Source organism: Lepus europaeus, chromosome 1, assembly GCF_033115175.1.
Source record: "Lepus europaeus isolate LE1 chromosome 1, mLepTim1.pri, whole genome shotgun sequence".
NCBI classification, from domain to species: Eukaryota; Metazoa; Chordata; class Mammalia; order Lagomorpha; family Leporidae; genus Lepus; species Lepus europaeus.
The window spans coordinates 182764547-182785758 of record NC_084827.1 but is presented as its reverse complement, the minus strand read 5'-3'; the positions used below and the strand labels follow the sequence as shown (position 1 = coordinate 182785758).

Genomic DNA, 21212 nt, shown 5'->3' with positions numbered 1-21212 from the left:
AACGGAGAAAGCGATGCCGGTTCCCAGCTGGTCCTCCACCAGCATGGGCAGCTGTCATCGCTCCTACTCCACCCCTGTCCACTCATGATTGTGGCTATGCTGAAGCACACAGCACTTTCTCCACTTGAAAACTTGACAGGTAAATGCAGTTGTCCCCTGCTGCTGCTCCCAGGAGTGAAGTGGCCGACTGTGGGGCTGGTCCTTCTCCTGAGCATCAGCTCTGTGCCCTCTGGCTCCTGCTCTCGCCCAGCCACGGAAGATGAGGGGGGAGAATGTCACCACGGTCAGCACGTTCATCCTGCTGGGCTTCCCCACCGCCCCCCGGCTGCAGTACGCACTCTTCCTCCTCTTCCTGCTCACCTATCTCTTTGTCCTGGTGGAGAACCTGGCCATCATCTTCACCGTCTGGAGCAGCACCCCCCTCCACAGGCCCATGTACTACTTCCTGGGCATCATGTCCACCTTGGAGATCTGGTACGTGTGTGACATCATCCCCAAGATGCTGGACGGCTTCCTGCTCCAGCGGAAACACATCTCCTTTGTGGGGTGCATGACACAGCTCTACTTCTTCAGCTCCCTGGTGTGCACCGAGTGTGTGCTCCTGGCCTCCATGGCCTACGACCGCTATGTGGCCATCTGCCACCCCTTGCGCTACCAAGTCATCATGACCACGGGGCTGTGCATCCAGCTGGTGGCCTTCTCCTTTGCCAGCGGCTTCACCATCTCCGTCGTCAAGGTCTACTTCATCTCCAGCGCCACGTTCTGCGGCTCCAACGTCCTGAACCACTTCTTCTGTGACATCTCGCCCATCCTCAAGCTGGCCTGCACGGACTTCTCCACGGCAGAGCTGGTGGACTTCGTCCTGGCCTTCCTCATCCTGGTGTTCCCGCTCCTGGCCACCATCCTCTCCTACGGACACATCACCTTGGCTGTCCTGCGCATCCCCTCAGCCACCGGCCGCTGGAGAGCCTTCTCCACCTGCGCCTCCCACCTCACTGTCGTCACCATCTTCTATACGGCCTTGCTTTTCATGTACGTCCGGCCCCAGGCCATTGATACGCGGAGCTCCAACAAGCTCATCTCTGTCTTGTACACGGTGCTCACGCCCATCCTGAACCCCCTGATCTACTGCCTGAGGAACAAAGAGTTCAAGGATGCCTTGAGAAAGGCTCTGGGTTGGGCCTAGCACTACAGTAGGATAACTATGTGCTCTAGATTCTAATTGGTGGCAATAAAGTCATAATTTATGGCACTTTTTGCTCTTTGATTTTTGAACTAAATTTAATGGACCTGCAGAGCTGTGCTCAAGCAATGAACTTTCATATGGATGTGGTTTCTGAAAAGAACCACACTCATGTCCCCTCAGACCCTCCCAGTCATTATTCCTGCCTTCCAGAGAACCATAATCCTGACTTCTCTGCTAAGATAAGATTCTGGTTTGGGTGCTTTTTAGGGTCTTATGAATACAGTCATAAAGTATTTGCACTTTTATGTTTAGGTTCTTTCATTTAACATGACTCTGAAGAATCCTTAATGCTTTTGCATTTGGCAATATTCCGTGCATCCTATTGTTGTACAGTATTTGTATGTAACTGTCTATGCAGTTTATGTTGATGGACTGTCTGAATGCTGTCTGAGTAGTGCTGCTATAAGCATTCTGGTTCATCTTTTACTTCATAAACAGCTACAGGCTACACCTATAATTGCTGCAATATTAAGGTTTGTGTGTGGTCAGGTTTAGTAGAAACTGTAAAACTGTTTTCCAGAGTGTGCATACCAATTCTTTTTTAAAGATTAATTTATTTGAAAGTCTGAGTTACACAGAGAAAGGAGAGGCAGAGAGATGTAGAGAGAGGTCTTGCACTCACTGGTTCACTTCCCAATTGGCCGCAATGGCCAGAGCTGCGCCAATCCGAAGCCAGGAGCTTCCTCTGGGTCTTCCCACGTCTTCCACGTGGGTGCAGGGGCCCAAGGACTTGGGCCATCTTCTACTGCTTTCCCCAGCCATAGCAGAGCTGGCTCAGAAGTGTAGCAGCCAGGACTTGAATCAGTGCCCACATAGGATGACAGCACTGCAGGTGGCGGCTTTACCCACAATGTCACAGCGCCAGCCTCATGCATACCAATTTTGACTCGCACTAGCAGGATATGAGAATTCCAGTAGCTCCATGCCTTCACAGACACTTAGGATAAGTAGTTTTCAGGTTAGCTATTCCTTGCAGGTTATTTGTCATTCTCTCAATGACAAATGATGGTGAGCAACTCTTAACACTTAGAATATTGAACATTTTGTTTGCCCATTCTGAGGTTCCTGTTTAAATCTGCCCATTTTTGTAAAGAGTCTCTTTTTGTTTTTACCTGTAGAGTTCTTACCTATTCTGGATCCAGCTGGTTTATTTTCTGCAAAAACCTTCTCTGAGTTTGAACTTTCCTTCTCATCATCATGGTGTCTTTTGATGGAGAGGCATTCTGTAATTTTGATGTTCCATTTCCCCTCCTTATAGCTTTATTTCCCATTTAGAAATGTTTGCCTCTCCCAAGGGCTTGAAGACAATCTATTTCGCTCTAGAAGCTTTACTGTTTTAAGTTTCAGGTTTAAATTTGAAATCCATCTGAAACTGATTATTTATGAGAGGCAACATTCATTGTTTGTATGGACACGAGGTTGACAGCATCCCACCCAGTTAGAGCAGACACACTACCCCCCTGCACTGTCGCCTGTTTACCCACCACACATCTGAATACACACAGGTCATCTGTGTGTGGACTGTTTCCTCCCACTGTGTGTGTACTCCTGCACCACACCCTGCTGCTGTAGTTCCTGTAGCTTTCCCATACATCTTACTTCTCTGGTAGAACATCCCCCATCCCTGTTCTTTCACTTCAAGATGGCCTTGGTCATTCTTAGCTCATCCAAAATAGGTGGTTACACATTTTAGAATCAGCTTGTCAATTTCAACTAAAGAAAAGTCTTATTGGATCTTCCCTGGGATCATGCTGAATTCATAGATCAATTTAGCGATAAATATCTTCACAGTTATGAGGCTTTCAATGTAAGAACTAGACATATACTCACTTCATTTACAAATTCTTCAATGTCTCTACCGTGTTTCATGATTTTCAGTATAGAGGTCTTTCCCATCTTTCTGGTTATTTCAAGATTATTACAGAAACGAAGTCTTTTTAGATTTTAATTCTCTAACACCTTGTTGCTTGTACATAGGATACAATTTTTAATGCTTTCTTTTTGAAAAAAGAAATCAGAGACTTACAGGAAGTAGCAAACAAACAAACCCATACAGAAAGGTCCTGTGTATCCAGGGTTCAGGTTCACCCAGTGATACCATCTTGCATGACTACAGGACATACCAATGCCAGGAAATTATTCCGTGCAATCCTCAGAATTTATTAAAAATTGGCCAGTTAAACATGCACTCACATGTAGCACACAAGTAGTTCCATGAAATTTTATCACCCACGTCTGCAGCTTCACAGACTACCTACCACCACACTCAAGACACCGAACATTTCCATCACTCTCGCATTTTCTTCACAGCCACACACTTTTCTGGCCTCCGGCAGCCATTAATTTGTTCCCCATTCCTATAACTTTGTTATTTCAAGGATTCTAGAAAAGTGGAGTCATACTGTATGTAACCTCTTGAGATAAACTTTTTTTCACTCAGCATACTTCCCTAGAGACCCGTGTAAGCTGGTATGTACACCAGTCATTTGGTATGGATATACCACACTTTGTTGATTCATTCATGTGTTCAAGGACAGTAAGGTTCCAATCGGTGAACGTTGATGTAAATAATTTCCTGTGAGCCTAAGCTTTCATTTCTCTAGGATAAACGGCAGTGCCACCCTGCTGGGTGGTACAACGAATCCAGTTTGTTCTAAGGTGACTGCCAACATCTCAGCAGAGTGGCAGCTGTGTTTATGCTCTCACCAGCAACACGCAAGGGAAATGGCTTCTGTGCACCTGATGTTTCCATGATTTTCAAATTTTGTCTGATTTTTAGAATATTTCCTCAGACCTAATCCATGCATCTGTAGTGGTGATGAAGTTGGACATGTGAAATGTCTGTTCATTGTCTGCCTTCTCCTAATTGGGTTACTGGCCTCCGAACATTCAGTTTGGGAAGTTCTTTACTCTGAAGAGCCTTTGTCAGATGTGGTTTGCAGACAGTTTCTCTCCGTCTGCAGCCTGACTTCTCATCTTCTTAAGAGGGTCTGTCAGAGTAAGCCTTTTTTTTTTTTTTTTAAGTTTTAGAAGATTTATTTACTTGTAAGGCAGAGGGACACAGAGGGAGAGACAGAGTGAAAGGTCTTCCAACCAGTGTTCACTCCCCAAATGGCTGCAATTGCCAGGGCTGGGCCAGAAGCCAGGAACTCCATCATGGTCTCCCAAGAGAGTGGCAGGGGCCCAAGCACTCGAGGCATCTTCCTCTGCCTTCCCACGTTCATTATCAGAGAGCTGGGGTGGAAGTAGAGCAGCTGGGACTCAAACTCATTCTGATATGGATGCCACCATCACAAGCCCGTTGTGACATCGCCAGCCCATTGCTGGCCCAACGTACTGTTTGTTTTGATTTTAACTTTGGAGAAGTGCAACTTATCAAGTTTTCCTTTTATGAATCATGCTTATGATGTCAAACTTAAGAATTCTTTCTCTAGTCCTAAGTCTGACATTTTCCTAGTTTTTTTCCTAAAAGTTTTTAGATTCGTATTTTACATCTATCCGTGGTCCATTTTCGATTCGTTTTTCTGTGTGAAGCTCAGGTTTCATTTATCTCCTGGACCTCCAATTGCTGTAGCACCATGCTTCTGTACCACTGTCAAGTATCAGTTGAGAGTGTCTGTGTTGGTTTAGTTGTGGATCCTCTGTTCACTGACCGATGTGCCTGTGACTACCAGTCATGAGCAGCTTCACGAGGTCTTGATAATGTCACTATATATAAACCTTAACAACCTAAGAGTGATTCTTCCCACTGTATCCCGTTTCAAAATTACTGTGTCCATTCTAGGGCTTCTATGTTGTTCCCACACAAATTTTGTAAGCATGTCCATATTCACCAAAAACAAACAAACAAAACCTTGCTAAGATTTCTATAGAATTCCATTAAGCTTACACATGGGAGAACTGGCATTGTTACTCTGTTGGTTCTCCCAATCCATGAACACCGAAGTCTTCAGTACTGAGGATTTTTGTACTTACCAATGTCCAGAGCCTGAGACCGCTTCGCCAGATTGGCTTGACTTACGTGTGTGTGTGCACGTGCCCGTGTGCCTCCTGTCACTGGCTGACTTATGTGTGTGTGCACGTGCCCTGTGCCTCCTGCCACTGGTTGACTTACGTGTGTGTGTGCACGTACCCATGTGCCTCCTGTCACTGGCTGGCTTACGTGTGTGTGCACGTGCCCGTGTGCCTCCTGTCACTGGCTGACTTACGTGTGTGTGTGCACGTGCCCTGTGCCTCCTGTCACTGGCTGACTTACGTGTGTGTGTGCACATGCCCGTGTGCCTCCTCTCACTGGTTGACTTACGTGTGTGTGTGCACGTGCCCGTGTGCCTCCTGTCACTGGCTGACTTACGTGTGTGTGTGCACATGCCCGTGTGCCTCCTGTCACTGGTTGACTTATGTGTGTGTGCACGTGCCCTGTGCCTCCTGTCACTGGCTGACTTACGTGTGTGTGTGCACGTGCCCGTGGGCCTCCTCTCACTGGCTGACTTACGTGTGTGTGTGCACGTGCCCTGTGCCTCCTGTCACTGGCTGACTTACGTGTGTGTGTGTGCACGTGCCCTGTGCCTCCTGTCACTGGCTGACTTACGTGTGTGTGTGCACGTGCCCGTGTGCCTCCTGTCACTGGCTGACTTACGTGTGTGTGTGCACGTGCCCGTGTGCCTCCTGTCACTGGCTGACTTACGTGTGTGTGTGCACGTGCCCGTGTGCCTCCTGTCACTGGCTGACTTACGTGTGTGTGTGCACGTGCCCTGTGCCTCCTGTCACTGGCTGACTTACGTGTGTGTGTGCACATGCCCGTGTGCCTCCTCTCACTGGTTGACTTACGTGTGTGTGTGCACGTGCCCGTGTGCCTCCTGTCACTGGCTGACTTACGTGTGTGTGTGCACATGCCCGTGTGCCTCCTGTCACTGGTTGACTTATGTGTGTGTGCACGTGCCCTGTGCCTCCTGTCACTGGCTGACTTACGTGTGTGTGTGCACGTGCCCGTGGGCCTCCTCTCACTGGCTGACTTACGTGTGTGTGTGCACGTGCCCTGTGCCTCCTGTCACTGGCTGACTTACGTGTGTGTGTGTGCACGTGCCCTGTGCCTCCTGTCACTGGCTGACTTACGTGTGTGTGTGCACGTGCCCGTGTGCCTCCTGTCACTGGCTGACTTACGTGTGTGTGTGCACGTGCCCGTGTGCCTCCTGTCACTGGCTGACTTACGTGTGTGTGTGCACGTGCCCGTGTGCCTCCTGTCACTGGCTGACTTACGTGTGTGTGTGCACGTGCCCGTGTGCCTCCTGTCACTGGTTGACTTATGTGTGTGTGCACGTGCCCTGTGCCTCCTGTCACTGGCTGACTTACGTGTGTGTGTGCACGTGCCCGTGGGCCTCCTCTCACTGGCTGACTTACGTGTGTGTGTGCACGTGCCCTGTGCCTCCTGTCACTGGCTGACTTACGTGTGTGTGTGTGCACGTGCCCTGTGCCTCCTGTCACTGGCTGACTTACGTGTGTGTGTGCACGTGCCCGTGTGCCTCCTGTCACTGGCTGACTTACGTGTGTGTGTGCACGTGCCCGTGTGCCTCCTGTCACTGGCTGACTTATGTGTGTGTGCACGTGCCCGTGTGCCTCCTGTCACTGGCTGACTTACGTGTGTGTGTGCACGTGCCCGTGTGCCTCCTGTCACTGGCTGACTTACGTGTGTGTGTGCACGTGCCCGTGTGCCTCCTCTCACTGGCTGACTTACGTGTGTGTGTGCACGTGCCCGTGTGCCTCCTCTCACTGGCTGACTTACGTGTGTGTGCACGTGCCCGTGGGCCTCCTCTCACTGGCTGACTTACGTGTGTGTGTGCACGTGCCCGTGTGCCTCCTGTCACTGGCTGACTTATGTGTGTGTGCACGTGCCCTGTGCCTCCTGCCACTGGTTGACTTACGTGTGTGTGTGCACGTACCCATGTGCCTCCTGTCACTGGCTGGCTTACGTGTGTGTGCACGTACCCATGTGCCTCCTGTCACTGGCTGACTTACGTGTGTGTGTGCACGTGCCCTGTGCCTCCTGTCACTGGCTGACTTATGTGTGTGTGTGCACGTGCCCTGTGCCTCCTGTCACTGGCTGACTTACGTGTGTGTGTGCACGTGCCCTGTGCCTCCTGTCACTGGTTGCAACTGTCAGCGTTCTGTAGGTAAGAGTGATGACAGCAGAAATACTTGCCTCGTTTTGCACTTGGAAGGGTCCGGTTTTTCAGTTAACTATGATGTCAGCTGTAGGGATTTTGTAGGTTTGCTTTATCGAGTTGAAGAAGTTCCCCTTTAGCTCTTGCTTGCTGACCAGTGATTTCATTTTATTGTGAGTGTTGGACTTCGCCAAATGCTTTTTCTGTGTCAGGCAACCTGATCAGCAACAGCGCAGGGTTCCGGCCGCTGCTGGTCTCTAAACTAAAAGTCACCGAGCTAACCTGTCAGTCTCAGGCCAAACCTGAGCGCCCACTCCACGGACAGGCGCTTCCAAAACGCCCCGGCGGTGAGGGCCCGCTCCGGCGCCCCTCCGAGCCCTGCCGGCCGCCACAGCCGGACACTGCCCTTCCCTCAGGACGGTCACTACCGGGCGGGCTCCCCCAGACCGCTCTCCTGAGGGCCGCGAGTCGGCCCAGCGCCAGCCCAAGACGCCCCCGGGAGGCGGCTGGAGCCAGACCTGGAGGCCCGCGGGGTGCGCCCCTCACCCACCTCCTGAGAACCCAGAGCCCCGGGGTCATTAGGGTCCGCGCCCCTCACCCCAGCCCCGGAACCCAGAGGCCCGGGGGTCATTGGGGTCCGCGCCCCTCACCCAGCCCCGGAACCCAGAGGCCCGGGGGTCATTGGGGTCCGCGCCCCTCACCCAGCTCCAGAACCCAGAGGCCCGGGGATCACTAGGGTCCGCGCCCCTCACCCCATTCCTGGAACCCAGAGCCCCGGGCTCACTAGGGTCCGCGCCCCTCACCCCATTCTCGGAACCCAGAGGCCCGGGGGTCATTAGGGTCCGCGCCCCTCACCCCAGCCCCGGAACCCAGAGACCCGGGGTCACTAGGTCCGCGCCCCTCACCTACCCCCGAGAACCCAGAGGCCCGGGGGTCACTAGGGTCCGCGCCCCTCACCCCATTCTCGGAACCCAGAGCCCCGGGGTCACTAGGGTCCGCGCCCCTCACCCCATTCCCGGAGCCCGGGCGACAGGGGTCCCGCCCGGCCCGCGCCCCTCACTGCCCCGCGGGCATCTACGGTCCGCGGCGACCTCCGCGGGCTCCCAGCGAGGCCTCCACGGCGCAGCCGCCGAGCCCCGGCCCCGCCCCTGCCCTCCGGGCCCCCGTCAGGCGCCGCGGACACCCCGGAAGTGACGTCACTCGCGCGCGCCGGCGGCGGGGAAGGGCCCGGTCGCCGTCCGTCCCGCGGGTCCTTGAGCCGGAGCCGCGCGCTGAGCCATGGCCTTGAGGCTCCTGAGACTGGCCCCGGCGTCCGCGGCCGCGCGCGGTGTGGCGGCCGGCGCCCAGCGCGTGGTGAGCCGGGGCGGGCGGGGCCGGCCTGGGTGGCGGGGCCGGGGCGCCGGCTGCGGCCCTGCTGCCCCTGGTTGGTTGTGCGGCTCGCGGACAGGCCCGAGAGGGCCGCGAGCTCTGGCGCGGCCGCCTCGCTCGCTCGCTCGTTCGTTCGCTCGTCCACTCACTCACGCGGCGGCTCCGCCGAGGCTCAGCCTGGCGGGCGCTGGGCGGCTGCGGAGGTGGCAGCAAAGGCGCCTGCGCCGGTCGCCCCCAGCCCAGAGCGCAGAGGGCGGCGCTGGCGTGGCCGCGTTTCCCGTCCCGTGGCCGCATTTCCCGTTCCGTGGCCGCGTTTCCCGTCCCGTGGCTGCCGTGGCGGCGTTTTCGGGGGCAGCCAGGCTGCGGAGGGGCGGGCGGGTGGCCGCTCTCCCGTGGGCGGCCCCTGGGTGCCTCTGGTTACCCCGGACGTTGCCATACCCGGCCGCCTCCGTGTGTTGCTGCCGTGATGCGCGTGTGCTGTTTGCAGACACGGGCCACGCGCGTTCTCGTTCAGATGCCCTCGGCCTCGCCCCCGCGCGCTCCCCCGACCGCGTCCGCGACTCCGCGCGGCGTCTGGTTGTCCGGCCTCTTCGTCGTGCCAGTGCCCCAGACCCTGCTTGGTTTGGGTGACCTGGGCGGTTTGGCGCGGTGTGCGGCAGGTGTTTCTCCTGATTCGACTCGGTCGCGAGGCCAAGGGCTGGGGACACGGTGGACGCGGCCACCCGCTGTGGGCGCGCGCCTCGCCGCCCGGCTGAGAGGAGCTGGCTGCTCTCTCTGTGCCTGGCAGCCCACACTAGGGGTGCCGAGCTGTGCCCCTCCGTGCAGGCGGACTAAGTTACCGAAGTCCTGTGCGGGAGGCCTGTGTTCTCGCACGCTCACTCCTTTGCTTGCTTGGTGTCTGCTGTGCTTAGAATCCGGCACTGCTTTATTTGGCTGCTCGCGGTTCGGTTGGCCTCCGTGTCCCCGCGCTGCCCCTTGGTTGTGTCCCTGTGAGCGCGTCCTCCCTTGGTGCCCCTGTGAGCGGTGCAGGCCTACAGTCAGCTCTTTCCCCAGGCAGCCTTGCTCTTTTCGTGGAAGACGGGACTAGAAGCCGAGCTGTCTGCTGTGTGCTCACTGCGCCTGGCTCTGGCCCTCAGCTGGTGGGCAAGGAGGTGGCCGGTTCTCCCACACACGCCTGTGGGTGCTCTTCCTGGAGCCAGATTCACGCCGCCGTGTCCAGCTCTGACGCTCGCCGTGGGGGTCCTCCGGCCGTGTCTCCTCGCAGGCCTCTTCCCTGTGACTTCCCGATCAGCAGTGAGACGCTTGGCCCGTCTGCACACACTTGCTTAGTGTGTGTGTGTGTGGTGGTGTCAGAGTTGAGACCGACCCTGTGGGGCCGTTTTATCCCCTAGCGTCGGGTGCTCGTGGGGACAGTGTCTTCTGCCCTCCTCTTACGGCTGCATTTGGTTCTCGGCAGTTTTCCCCTCACCCCCTTCAGTTTCTAATACACATATTTTTTAAAGATTTATTTATTTGAAAGAGTTACACAGAGAGAGGAGAGGCGGGGTGGGGGGTCTTCTGTCCGCTGGTTCACTCCCCAATTGGCCGCAATGGCCGTAGCTGCACCGATCCGAAGCCAGGAGCTTCTTCCAGGTCTCCCACACAGGTGCAGGGGCCCAAGCACGTGGGTCGTCTTCCACTGCTTTCCCAGGCCACAGCAGAGAGCTGGATCGAAGTGGAGCAGCCGGGTCTTGAACCAGCGCCCATTTGGGATGCCAGCACTTCAGGCCAAGGCGTTAACCCGCTGGGCCACAGCGCTGGCCCCCCCAGTACATATTTTTAAAGTGTTATTTATTTTACTTGTTTGAAAGAGAGATTGAGAGAGAGGTCTGCTGTTCCCTCCCCAAATGCTCACAACAGCCAGGGCTGGGCCAGGCCAAAAGCCAGGAGCCCAGGACCCCACGCAGGTCTCCCACGTTGGTGGCAGGGACCCAAATATTGGGGTGATCACCTCCCTCCCAGGCGTGTTCGTGGGAACTGGGCAGAAGTGGGGGACCCAAGACAAAGCAGGCACTCCGACACGGGGCAGGAATCGCAGGCTGCAGCCTCGCCCTGCGCCACCGCGCCCCCCCCCCATTCCTGATATTTGAACACGGCTGGTTATGGGCCCCCCCCATTCCTGATATTTGAACACGGCTGGTTATGGGCCCCCCCCATTCCTGATATTTGAACACGGCTGGTTATGGGCTCCCCCATTCCTGATATTTGAACACAGTCACAGTCTGCATTTGATTTTGGGAGCCCTCTGCCTGAATGCATTGTTGTCACTGTGCACTGCTGTGTGCCCTCCATGCTGGGAGGCGAATGTGTGACACGTCGTCAGCATGGCTTCACGGCCCTCAGCGCCCCCTGGGCTTTTCCCAGGGTCCCCACTCTCCTCCCTGCTCCCTGACGACCGCTGACCTTGTTCCTGTCCCAGGATGCTGTTGGCTGGGGTCTGGTAGCGTGACCTGCAGACGCGGCGTTCCCTGGAAGTGTCCGGGTAGGGTGTCTCGGTCTGTGGCTTGGTACCTGCTGGGTGCTGTCCCTGGTGCTGTCCCTGCAGCCCTGGCGGGGCACCTTGGTTGCTTCCCGTTTTGACAGCCAGGGATAAAACTGTAGTTCCACACACGCCCGTTTCTTTCTGGAAACCCCTTTTCCTGTCAGTGGTCCCGGGGGCATGATGACGGTCGTAGAGTAAGCGTGTGGTTGGTGAACGGACCGCGGGCCCTCTGCCAGCGTGAGGGTGCCGCGGGGTTCCCGCCGGCAGCCGGGGCGTCCTTGTCCTCCTCACCTGCTTCCGGTGCGCGTGCTCAGAGCCTGGCTTTGCGGGTCCGCTTCCGTGAGCTCCGTGTGGATCGTTTGCCGGTCACGTTGGGTTGCGTGTCTGCCTTGCGGTTTTTGTGGCGTGCCTTCTCCCCACCCTGCACTGCAGCAGCCTTGATGTGCTGTTGTTTCCGTGGCCGTGATCTGTGACACTCGGTGTCCCAGGGCATGACTGTCGCCTGCTTGTTTTCCCTGCGCTCTGTCATTGGACATTTGTGCCGCAGGCCGTATTTCTTGGAGTGTACAGTGAATCTTCACAGGGATCGTGTGTTCTCGCTGTGGTGGACCCCCGATGCTGTAGGCCTGGGGGTCTCGTTAGCAGTGTGAAGGTGGGCATCCTTGTCCTCGCACTGCATCATCAAGTATCTCCCAGCTGGGCTCGGGAAAGAGCCTCGTGTCCTTGTTTGTGGTCTTTGGTTGCTTTGTAGCAAGGGTGGTTTCTATGGACCCAGCACGGCTGCGCAAACAAGGCTGGGCTCGCCTGCCATTCCCTCTGCTTCTCGGTTGTGAGGAGCTTCCTTGCTTGCATTAACTTCGTTCCTGCCCCGTGATCATGAGCGTGCACAACAGGCTGTGGGGGCCCGGCAGTGAGCAGGTCTCCCCCTCCTGAGAGACGGGAGGGAGCCCTCCGCCCCGGTGCAGCAGGGGAAGTGCTGCTGCTTCCAGAGGTTGAGGAGTTAGGATTTTCTGTGCCATTATGGAGTTGGGCCTCTCCCCTTTGAGCTATGGGGGAGGGGGGAGGGGAGGAGGGCCTCTCCCCTGTGAGCGATGGGGGAGGGGGGAGGGGAGGAGGGCATCTCCCCTGTGAGTGATGGGGGAGGGGGGAGGGGAGGGGGGCCTCTCCCCTGTGAGCGAGGGGGGAGAGGGGAGGGGAGGAGGGCCTCTCCCCTGTGAGCAATGGGGGAGAGGGGAGGGGAGGGGGGCCTCTCCCCTGTGAGCGATGGGGGAGAGGGAAGGGGAGGGGGGCCTCTCCCCTGTGAGCGATGGGGGAGAGGGGAGGGGAGGAGGGCCTCTCCCCTGTGAGTGATGGGGGAGGGGGGAGGGGAGGGGGGCCTCTCCCCTGTGAGCGAGGGGGGAGGGGGGAGGGGAGGAGGGCCTCTCCCCTGTGAGCGATGGGGGAGAGGGGAGGGGAGGGGGGCCTCTCCCCTGTGAGCGATGGGGGAGAGGGAAGGGGAGGGGGGCCTCTCCCCTGTGAGCGATGGGGGAGGGGGGAGGGGAGGAGGGCATCTCCCCTGTGAGCGATGGGGGAGGGGGGAGGGGAGGGGGGCCTCTCCCCTGTGAGCGAGGGGGGAGGGGGGAGGGGAGGGGGGCCTCTCCCCTGTGAGTGATGGGGGAGAGGGAAGGGGAGGGGGGCCTCTCCCCTGTGAGTGATGGGGGAGGGGGGAGGGGAGGGGGGCCTCTCCCCTGTGAGCGATGGGGGAGGGGGGAGGGGAGGGGGGCCTCTCCCCTGTGAGCGATGGGGGAGAGGGAAGGGGAGGGGGGCCTCTCCCCTGTGAGCGATGGGGGAGGGGGGAGGGGAGGAGGGCATCTCCCCTGTGAGCGAGGGGGGAGGGGGGAGGGGAGGGGGGCCTCTCCCCTGTGAGCGATGGGGGAGGGGGGAGGGGAGGAGGGCATCTCCCCTGTGAGCGATGGGGGAGGGGGGAGGGGAGGAGGGCCTCTCCCCTGTGAGCGATGGGGGAGGGGGGAGGGGAGGGGGGCCTCTCCCCTGTGAGCGATGGGGGAGGGGGGAGAGAGGGGAGAGAGGGGGAGAGCGGGATGGGGACTCTCCCTGTGAGCAGTGATGGAGGGGGAGGGGGGACTCTCCCCTGTGAGTGGTGATGGGGGGGAAGGGGAGGGTGACTCTCCCCTGTGAATGATGATGGTGGGGGAAAGGGGCTCTCCCCTGTAAGTGGTGATGGGGGGGAAGGGGAGGGGGACTCTCCCCTGTGAGTGGTGATGGAGGGGGAGGGGGACTCTCCCCTGTGAATGATGATGGTGGGGGGAGGGGCTCTCCCCTGTGAGTGGTGATGGGGGGGAAGGGGAGGGGGACTCTCTCCTGTGAGAGGGGCGTCCTGGCCACGGTGTTGCGGTGCCTGTAAGCAGAATGGTCACATGATGCTGTTTCTTCCAGGGCGGAATCCACACCCGTGCCCCGTACAGGCTGAAGTATGGACCTCTGGCCTTCATACTTGGTGAAAAAACCTCCAAAAAGTGGACGGAGTCCAGCAAAGTGATAACGGTAGATGGCAATATATGTTCCGGAAAAGGCAAGCTCGCAGAGCAGATCGCAGAGAAGCTGGGTAGGCATCTGAGTCGGGCAGAATGCATGGGGGCTTACCAGCGTCAGCTCGGGGGGATTTCATAAAACCCTCCAATGTTTATGAAAAAGCTGTTTTCAGCCTTTCAGATTTGGGGAAAACAGGCTGCTAGTTATCAGTTTGAACTGGAGTTTTGTCTGGACCGGGGAGCAGAGCCTTGCCTGTGGGCTGTTGGTTAGAGCCAGAGCGAGGCTGCTGTCAGTCACAGATGGTGAACTTGGCACAGCCAGGGTCTGTGCCCGTGTCCCGGATCCTGGTCACTGTGCCCTCTGTGGGGTTTCCTGCAGCTGCTGCTGGCGTAGCAGGGACCCCGTCCTCTCAGGAGGAGTCGGTACAGAGGCCCAGCGTGGCCCTTCGGCTCACACGTCTGCCTTATATACGTGCCTCAGGTGTGCCATCGGCCGTGCTACCCGCCCCGGTGCATCCTGACTGGCGGGTGGCTGGAGCTGGGGTGGGGGTAGGGGTTCAGCTGGCTTTGTGTTGGCCTCATCCACGAGGTGCGCCCCTGGGGGGTGATCCACAGCTTGCTTCACCAGGTGCTCTCTCCTCAGGCTTAAAGCACTTCCCAGAAGCGGGGATCCATTACGCCGACAGTACCACAGGAGACGGAAGACCCCTTGATCTCCAGTTTAGTGGCGGCTGTAGCTTGGAGAAATTTTATGATGACCCGAAGAGTAACGACGGCAACAGCTACCGCCTGCAGTCCTGGCTGTACGCCAGCCGCCTGCTGCAGTACGCGGACGCCCTGGAGCATCTGCTGAGCACAGGTGCGCACGGCACCCAGCCCCGCCGCTCGGCTCACCTGTTTTACATTGCCGGGAAGTAGAGCCTTTCTTTAAGGGTTTAGGGAGACGAGGTCCGTCTTCCAGTGAGGTCCCTGTCACTGCTGCTTCCCAAATCGACTGGACTGGGGCAGGACTGAGGGTCGTACGGAGGTTTCAGGCCGCTGGTCTGAGCGCATCCGTGAGATGTGTGACGGCGAGGGGGAAGGAAGGCCCTGCTGCCACAGGGAGGAAGTGGGGCCTCACTCACGGAGGTGGGCGTGTGTGACAGGCTGAGGAGCAGCGGGAGCTCCCCTACAACCACGGGGCAGAAAGCACGAGAGGGCTGTGTGCATGGGCGAAGGGGCACGTGTCCCTGGAGGGGAAAGCCGAACCAGGGCTCTACACTTGGGTAGGGTATCTCCGAAGCCCGGGAGGTGGGCACGATGATTGGGAAACAAAGAAAATGGAGAGGGCAGGCCATGGGCTGTGTGTGCAGATGAGGTCAGAGTTCAGCTGGGCCGACCCCCAAAACACCCTGGAAACGGAACAGATGCACTGCGTGCTTGGGCACAGCCTCTGGGCCACGGCGGTGCTGGGCTCACAGGCGGAGGATGGTGCCTGCGGGGCAGAAGGCAGCAGAGGCCTGGGCAGAGGCCAGTGGGTGGGCTTTTATAGGGGTGCGTGTGTGGGCAGAGGGAGGCGAGTGAGTCTTTACGGGGGTGTGTGTGGGCAGAGGGAGGCAGGTGGGTTTTGGGGGCAGAGGGCAGTGGGTGGGTTTTTATAGGGGTGTATGTGTGGGAAGAGGGATGCAGGTGGGTTTTGGGGGCAGAGGGCAGCGGGTGGTCTTTTATGGGGGTGCGTGTGTGGGCAGAGGGAGGTGGGTGAGTTTCTATGGGGGTGTGTGTGGGCAGAGGGAGGTGGGTGGATGTTTTTTTGTGGGACTGGTGTGCGTGTGGGGGCAGGGCGACAGTGAGGGACCGTGTGAGGCAGTGGGGGTTACACGGGGTTGATGTTAGAGCTCCTGGTCGGCTTTGACAGATTCTTGGCTGCTACCAGAGTTCATGGTGTCTGAGCTGGGAGACGGAAGGTAGTTTTTGAAAATTATTAATTGGCTCGTCTGAGAGAGTTCTCCTCTGCTGGTCCATTCCCCAGATGCCTGCAATGGCCAGGGCTGGGCTGTGCTACAGCCGGGAGTTGGGCACTCAGCCCAGGTCTCCCACCCGGCTGGCAGTGACGCGGGTACCTGAGCCGTGGCTGCTGCCTCTCCGGGTGCACCCTAGCAGGAGGCTGGGGGCGGGAAGGGAGCGGGGACTTGAAGCCCTGCACTTGATCAGGGATGGGGTGTCTTAGGGCAAACTGCCAGCCCGAGGACGTGGAACCCGAGGAGCTGGGTCAGACTTGGGGCTGCTGCCCGTGCTGCCAGGGCCCTGTGCCTGTGGCCCGAGTCCACACACACCCAGGGCGCCTTGCTGGTGTCCTGCTTTCCCCACTTCATTACTCAGTGTGAGCCGTGGTCTTGGTCAGTGTTGCTCTGAGAAAAGTGTGGGCCGTGCCTGCCCTCTGGTGTCCATCCCAGGACAGCGCGTCTGAGCCGTGGCAGGAGTGTGGAGCTGCCCTGGGGCTCTGCTCCCCCCTTTAGAGTCACCCTGTCTTCTGACTGCTCAGTACCTCAGGTCACGCGAACATGCCTGTATCCTTGTGTGCTGCATTGACTCAGTCGCTGCGTGTGTAGCAGGTGCGTGCTGTGTGCAGGCCTGCTCCAGCAGCCTGTGGTTCTCAGGAGTGGGGCTGAAGGCTGACCGTGCAGGCAGGTGCATCCGCCAGTGAGTGAGTGGCAGGTGCTCTGAGGAGGCGGGTGCAGCCGTCAGATGGCCGGGTTAGGGGTCTGCTCAGTCCCGTTTGTGATCGCGGGCCCGCTGCGGAGGGCTTGTGCCTGGGCTGTGTGCGTCGTCCTCAGGGAGTCACTGCCAGGAGCTCAGTGAGCAAGGCTGGCGGAGCAGAAACCAGGCCCCGGCAGGGACAGCATTTCCCTAGAGGCTGGGCCGGAGGGGCACCATCTGGCCCAAGTTGGGAGGTGTCCCTGTGCCCCCCGGGAGGCAGGCCTGGGGCAAGAGCGGCCAGAGGTGAGGAGGAGATGGTGACTGGGCTGCGGCGTGGGGAGCAGGGTGCGGTGTGAGTGGACCCTTCAGAACAAGCTCGCTCCCTGGGTGCCGCTGACTGCCTGAAGGGGGCGCTGTGTTTCCAGGAGCTGGAGGGCCTGGAAACACATGCTTCCGAAGTGTGTTCTCTTGCCTTGGGAACGGGTCTGTGGGTGAGTGGGCTTCCTGCTTCTGGGTTGGAGTGCTGCTCTGACGGTGGTCTCTGCTTGTGCACAGGACAAGGCGTGGTGTTGGAGCGCTCCATCTACAGTGACTTCGTCTTCGTGGAGGCCATGCACAGCCAGGGCTACATCCGCAAGCAGTGTGAGTCGTGCGGCGCTCCCCACGTGTCCCACAGCACAGCTCCCCACGTGCCTGCGCTTCCTGCGCCGCGCCCCCTGCACACGCTGTCCCTTGTCCTTCCACCTCCCGTGGAAGCAGAGTGGGGTTCCCCGTCCTCAGACTCGGCCCTCCCAGGAACACCCCAGTCCTCGGTGCGGCCCGGTGGCCACCGAACCCTGCCGGTTCTCCCGGGAGTCTCCGTGGAGTCAGGAGGTCTGGACTTGCCCCTGCCAAGTAGCTGCCCTCGCCCATCGCGTTGCTCCTCTCTTGGTCTTTTCCCTAAAGATTTATTTATTTATTCTGAACGTCTGAGTTACAGAGGAGGCAGAGACAGGGAGAGCTCTTCCATCTGCGGGTTCATTCCCCAGATGGCCTGTGCCAGCCAGCACTGGGCCAGGGCGAACCCTGGAGCTTCCTCCGGGTCTCTCGTGGGCCTTCTTCCGATGTTTTTCTTGGGCCATTAGCAAGGAGGCGGATGGGAAGTGGAGCAGCAGCCCACCTGGCACCCGTGGGATGCTGGCGTCGCAGGTGGGGGCTTCACCCCAGCTCTCAGGTTCGTAGGACAGTAGTCAGATGTGGGGCATCGCTGAGGCTTTGCCTTGTGGTGGCTGGGGAAGGTGAAGCCCCGGGGTAGCCGCAGCCAGCCCGGAGGCCTGGGGTCGAGGCGAGGTTGCAGGGTCTGCAGCCAGGAGGCTGTTCCAGGCCTGTGGGCCCGGCTGAATCTGGGAGGTCACGTGAGCGTTGTTGCTTAGCGGATGGGGAGACCCAGCAGGCAAGGGACGCTCCTGAGGATGAGCCCTGTGCCCTGGGGCCGCTCGGGCCGTCCGCCTGTGCCTTGCTCCGGCAGGCTGATCCCACGGCCGTGCCAGCTGGCTGGGTGGCCAGCTGTGTGTCTGGAGCGCTGCCTTGTCCTCACAACACAGATGACAGACAGCGCTTGGCAGGGAGGGCGCGAAGCCCACCAGCCGCTTCCTGTACGTAGGTTCCTGGCCGCGAGGAGTCCACTCAGTGCGAGGAGCCCCGGGCAAGGCGTCTCCGGGGCAGCGGGAGGGTGGAGGAGGCGGGGCTGCTGGGGCAGGGCCTGAGCCTCCTTAGGGGTCGATGGTTGTGTTGTGTCCTGAAAGAGCTAGGGAGCCACGGGAGACTTGGCAGGGGAGGATGTGGTTGTGTTAGAGGGTGCGTTTGGTGAGGGCAGATCCCAAGGCAAGCCTGGCCAGTCAGCCCTGCTGGGGAAGTGGGGAGGGGCAGTGGGCGTGCTCAGCTGGACGCCACCTGGGAGAAGCTGTGGAGGGCCGCAGGCTGAGCAGTGACTTCGCCTCTGGGCGTCTGGGTGTGGTTCCCTCAAGATGGGGGCTGAGGGAGAGGCCTGCCAGTGGGTGAGTGTTGGCGTCCCGAGGCCTGTGTGCAGGGCTGGAGACAGTTTGGGGGTCGTCATTGAGCGTGGGCCTGCTTGTCTTGGGAAAACGCCTGGAGTGAGGGTGTGTGCTGAGCCCAGAGGGGACCTCACTCCTGGGGGTACCCTTGGTGGGGCTGTGGAGCCCCCTGAAGTGAAGCTGGGTGGGCAGGTGCACAGGAGAGCAAGCGGGTGGGAGGGGGTGCTCTTCCATGTCACGTGGACGTGACAGGAGCAGAAAAGTGCCCGCGCGTGATCCCTGCCTTTAGCAGGAGTCACTTCAGCGTTGGGTTTGGGACAGCTGCTTGCGTGGATGGCCTAGGACAAGGTGGAGGCTCCCGAGACGTGGGAATGTGAGCAGGAGAAAGGAGGGGCATGGAACTGGGGGCAGGGGGGTTGAACCTCAGCCATGGGGGAGACTGGCCTGCTGCAGGTCCAGCAAACAGCGCGTCGTGCTGTCCTGTGTGAACCGTCCCACTGTCACGGGCTCAGCGAACGGGACGCGAGGCGGGTCCGGCACGTTGTGCTGGGGCAGGTGTGCCGTCCTCCGTGTGGTCCTCTGCAGTTGCTCACGTCGTCAGTGGCGCCTCTCCACGTTGCCTCCAGAGTGGGGCTAGGAGCGGCGGTGCTGGAGCGGGGTCGCTGCCTGCCCGCTCGCGGCTTCGGTAGAGTACTCCCCGCCTTCGCTGCCTTCGGTTTTGTTCTGTTGCCGAGTCTGATCCGGTAGGTAGTTCTCTAGCTGGTGACATTTGCTGACACACGCTGCACCCTGGTAAATGGCTCCCACGTCACAGCGCGAGTCCTGGTGCTTCTCACCCTGGAAGTTGTCCTCTCCCTCATGCAGTGCCGTCCAAGCACTGCTGTGGGTGCTGTGAGCCCCCAGCTGCTGTGGCACTGGAACTGTCACCCACCTGCGTGTGCACAGCTCGGCAGATGGCGCGTGGCCTGGGCTTTGTTTGCCTTTGTCCATTACTCAGAGGAGCACAGGGCGCTAGTTCCGTGGGGATGCGGGGTGACGAGGGCCCCTCTGTGTGTGCCCTGTGGGATGTGGGTGACAAGGGCCCCTCTGTGTGTGCCCTGTGGGATGCGGGGTGATGAGTCGCCCTCTCTCTGTGCCTTGTGGGGATGTGGGGTGACGAGGGCCCCTCTGTGTGTGCCCTGTGGGATGTGGGTGATGAGGGCCCCTCTGTGTGTGTCCTGTGGGATGCGGGGTGACGAGGGCCCCTCTGTGTGCACCCCGTGGGATGCGGGGTGACGAGGGCCCCTCTGTGTGTGCCCTGTGGGATGCGGGGTGACGAGGGCCCTTCTGTGTGTGTCCTGTGGGATGTGGGTGATGAGGGCCCCTCTGTGTGTGCCCTGTGGGATGTGGGGTGACGAGGGCCCCTCTGTGTGCGCCCCGTGGGATGCGGGGTGACGAGGGCCCCTCTGTGTGTGCCCTGTGGGATGCGGGGTGACGAGGGCCCCTCTGTGTGTGTCCTGTGGGATGTGGGTGATGAGGGCCCCTCTGTGTGTGTCCTGTGGGATGCGGGGTGACGAGGGCCCCTCTGTGTGTGCCCTGTGGGATGCGGGGTGACGAGGGCCCTTCTGTGTGCGCCCTGCGGGATGCGGGGTGACGAGGGCCCCTCTGTGTGCGCCCTGCGGGGTGTGGGTGAGGAGGGCCCCTCTGTGTGCGCCCCGTGGGATGTGGGGTGATGAGGGCCCCTCTGTGTGCGCCCCGTGGGATGTGGGGTGATGAGGGCCCCTCTGTGTGCGCCCTGCGGGGTGTGGGTGAGGAGGGCCCCTCTGTGTGCGCCCCGTGGGATGTGGGGTGATGAGGGCCCCTCTGTGTGCGCCCTGCGGGATGTGGGTGAGGAGGGCCCCTCTGTGTGCGCCCTGCGGGGTGTGGGTGAGGAGGGCCCCTCTGTGTGTGCCCTGTGGGATGTGGGGTGATGAGGGCCCCTCTGTGTGCGCCCTGCGGGACGAGGGGTGATGGTCGCCCTCTTGTGGCAGGTGTGGAGCACTACAACCAGGTGAAGAGGGTCACCATCTGTGAGTACCTGCCCCCCCACGTGGCCATCTACATCGACGTGCCTGTGCCCGAGATCCAGAGTCGCATTCAGAAGAAAGGAAACGTAAGTCAGGTCTACAAAGGCCAAGGTTCTCTGTGCGTCCTTGTTATTTTTCATTTTTTTTGAGTTTTATTTTTATGGAAAGAGAGAGAGGGAGAGGGAAAGCTTCTATCCACTGGTTCACTCCTCAGATGGCTGCAGTGGCTAGGGGTGGGCCAGGAGCTTCTTCCAGGCCTCCCACGTGGATGCAGGGCCCAGGCACTTGGGCCATCTTCCACTGCTTTCCTGGTTGCATGTACAGGGCCCTGGATCAAAAGTGCAGCAGCTGAGACAAGAAGTGATGCCCGTTTGGGATGCCAGTGTCGCAGGCGACAGCTTTACCTGCCAAGCCACAACACAGGCCCTACCTTGTCATTTTAATAGAAGTCAGCCCTGAAAACGCTTCTGGGGAGTGAACCAGCAGATGGAAGATCTTTCTGTCTGTATGTCTGTCTCTGGCACACATTTATTTAATTCAAATAAATAAATGATTTCAAAAAAAGTCATGCCTCTAGAGCGACACAGCCAGCAGGCACCCTGGTGGGTGGAGGGAGGCCCGAGTGTGGCCTGGTGCT

At 59.0% G+C, this 21212-nt stretch overlaps 2 protein-coding genes across 3 annotated transcripts in view; both read left to right on the top strand.

Annotated features, from left to right (window-relative positions):
- Window positions 1-259: 259 nt before the first annotated feature.
- On the top strand, window positions 260-1186 carry LOC133763732 (olfactory receptor 6B3). Its single transcript, XM_062197499.1, has one exon. The coding sequence runs from the start codon at window positions 260-262 to the stop codon at window positions 1184-1186; it is 927 nt and encodes a 308-aa protein (XP_062053483.1).
- Window positions 1187-8626: 7440 nt separating this feature from the next.
- The window catches only part of NDUFA10 (NADH:ubiquinone oxidoreductase subunit A10), a 50668-nt gene continuing 38082 nt past the window's right edge, over window positions 8627-21212 (top strand). The window contains exons 1-5 of one of the 2 annotated variants that reach the window (XM_062193986.1): window positions 8627-8757; window positions 13727-13895; window positions 14465-14680; window positions 17053-17139; window positions 20540-20661. In XM_062193986.1, the coding sequence (XP_062049970.1) occupies window positions 8683-8757; window positions 13727-13895; window positions 14465-14680; window positions 17053-17139; window positions 20540-20661 (669 nt within the window). In that variant the 5' untranslated portion in view covers window positions 8627-8682. The remainder of the gene's footprint in view (window positions 8758-13726; window positions 13896-14464; window positions 14681-17052; window positions 17140-20539; window positions 20662-21212) is intronic. The other variant, XM_062193995.1, reaches the window with a different exon arrangement.

Coding starts and splice junctions, on each gene's coding strand:
- LOC133763732 (XM_062197499.1), top strand. CDS start 260: ATGAGGGGGGAGAATGTCACCACGGTCAGCACGTTCATCCTGCTGGGC.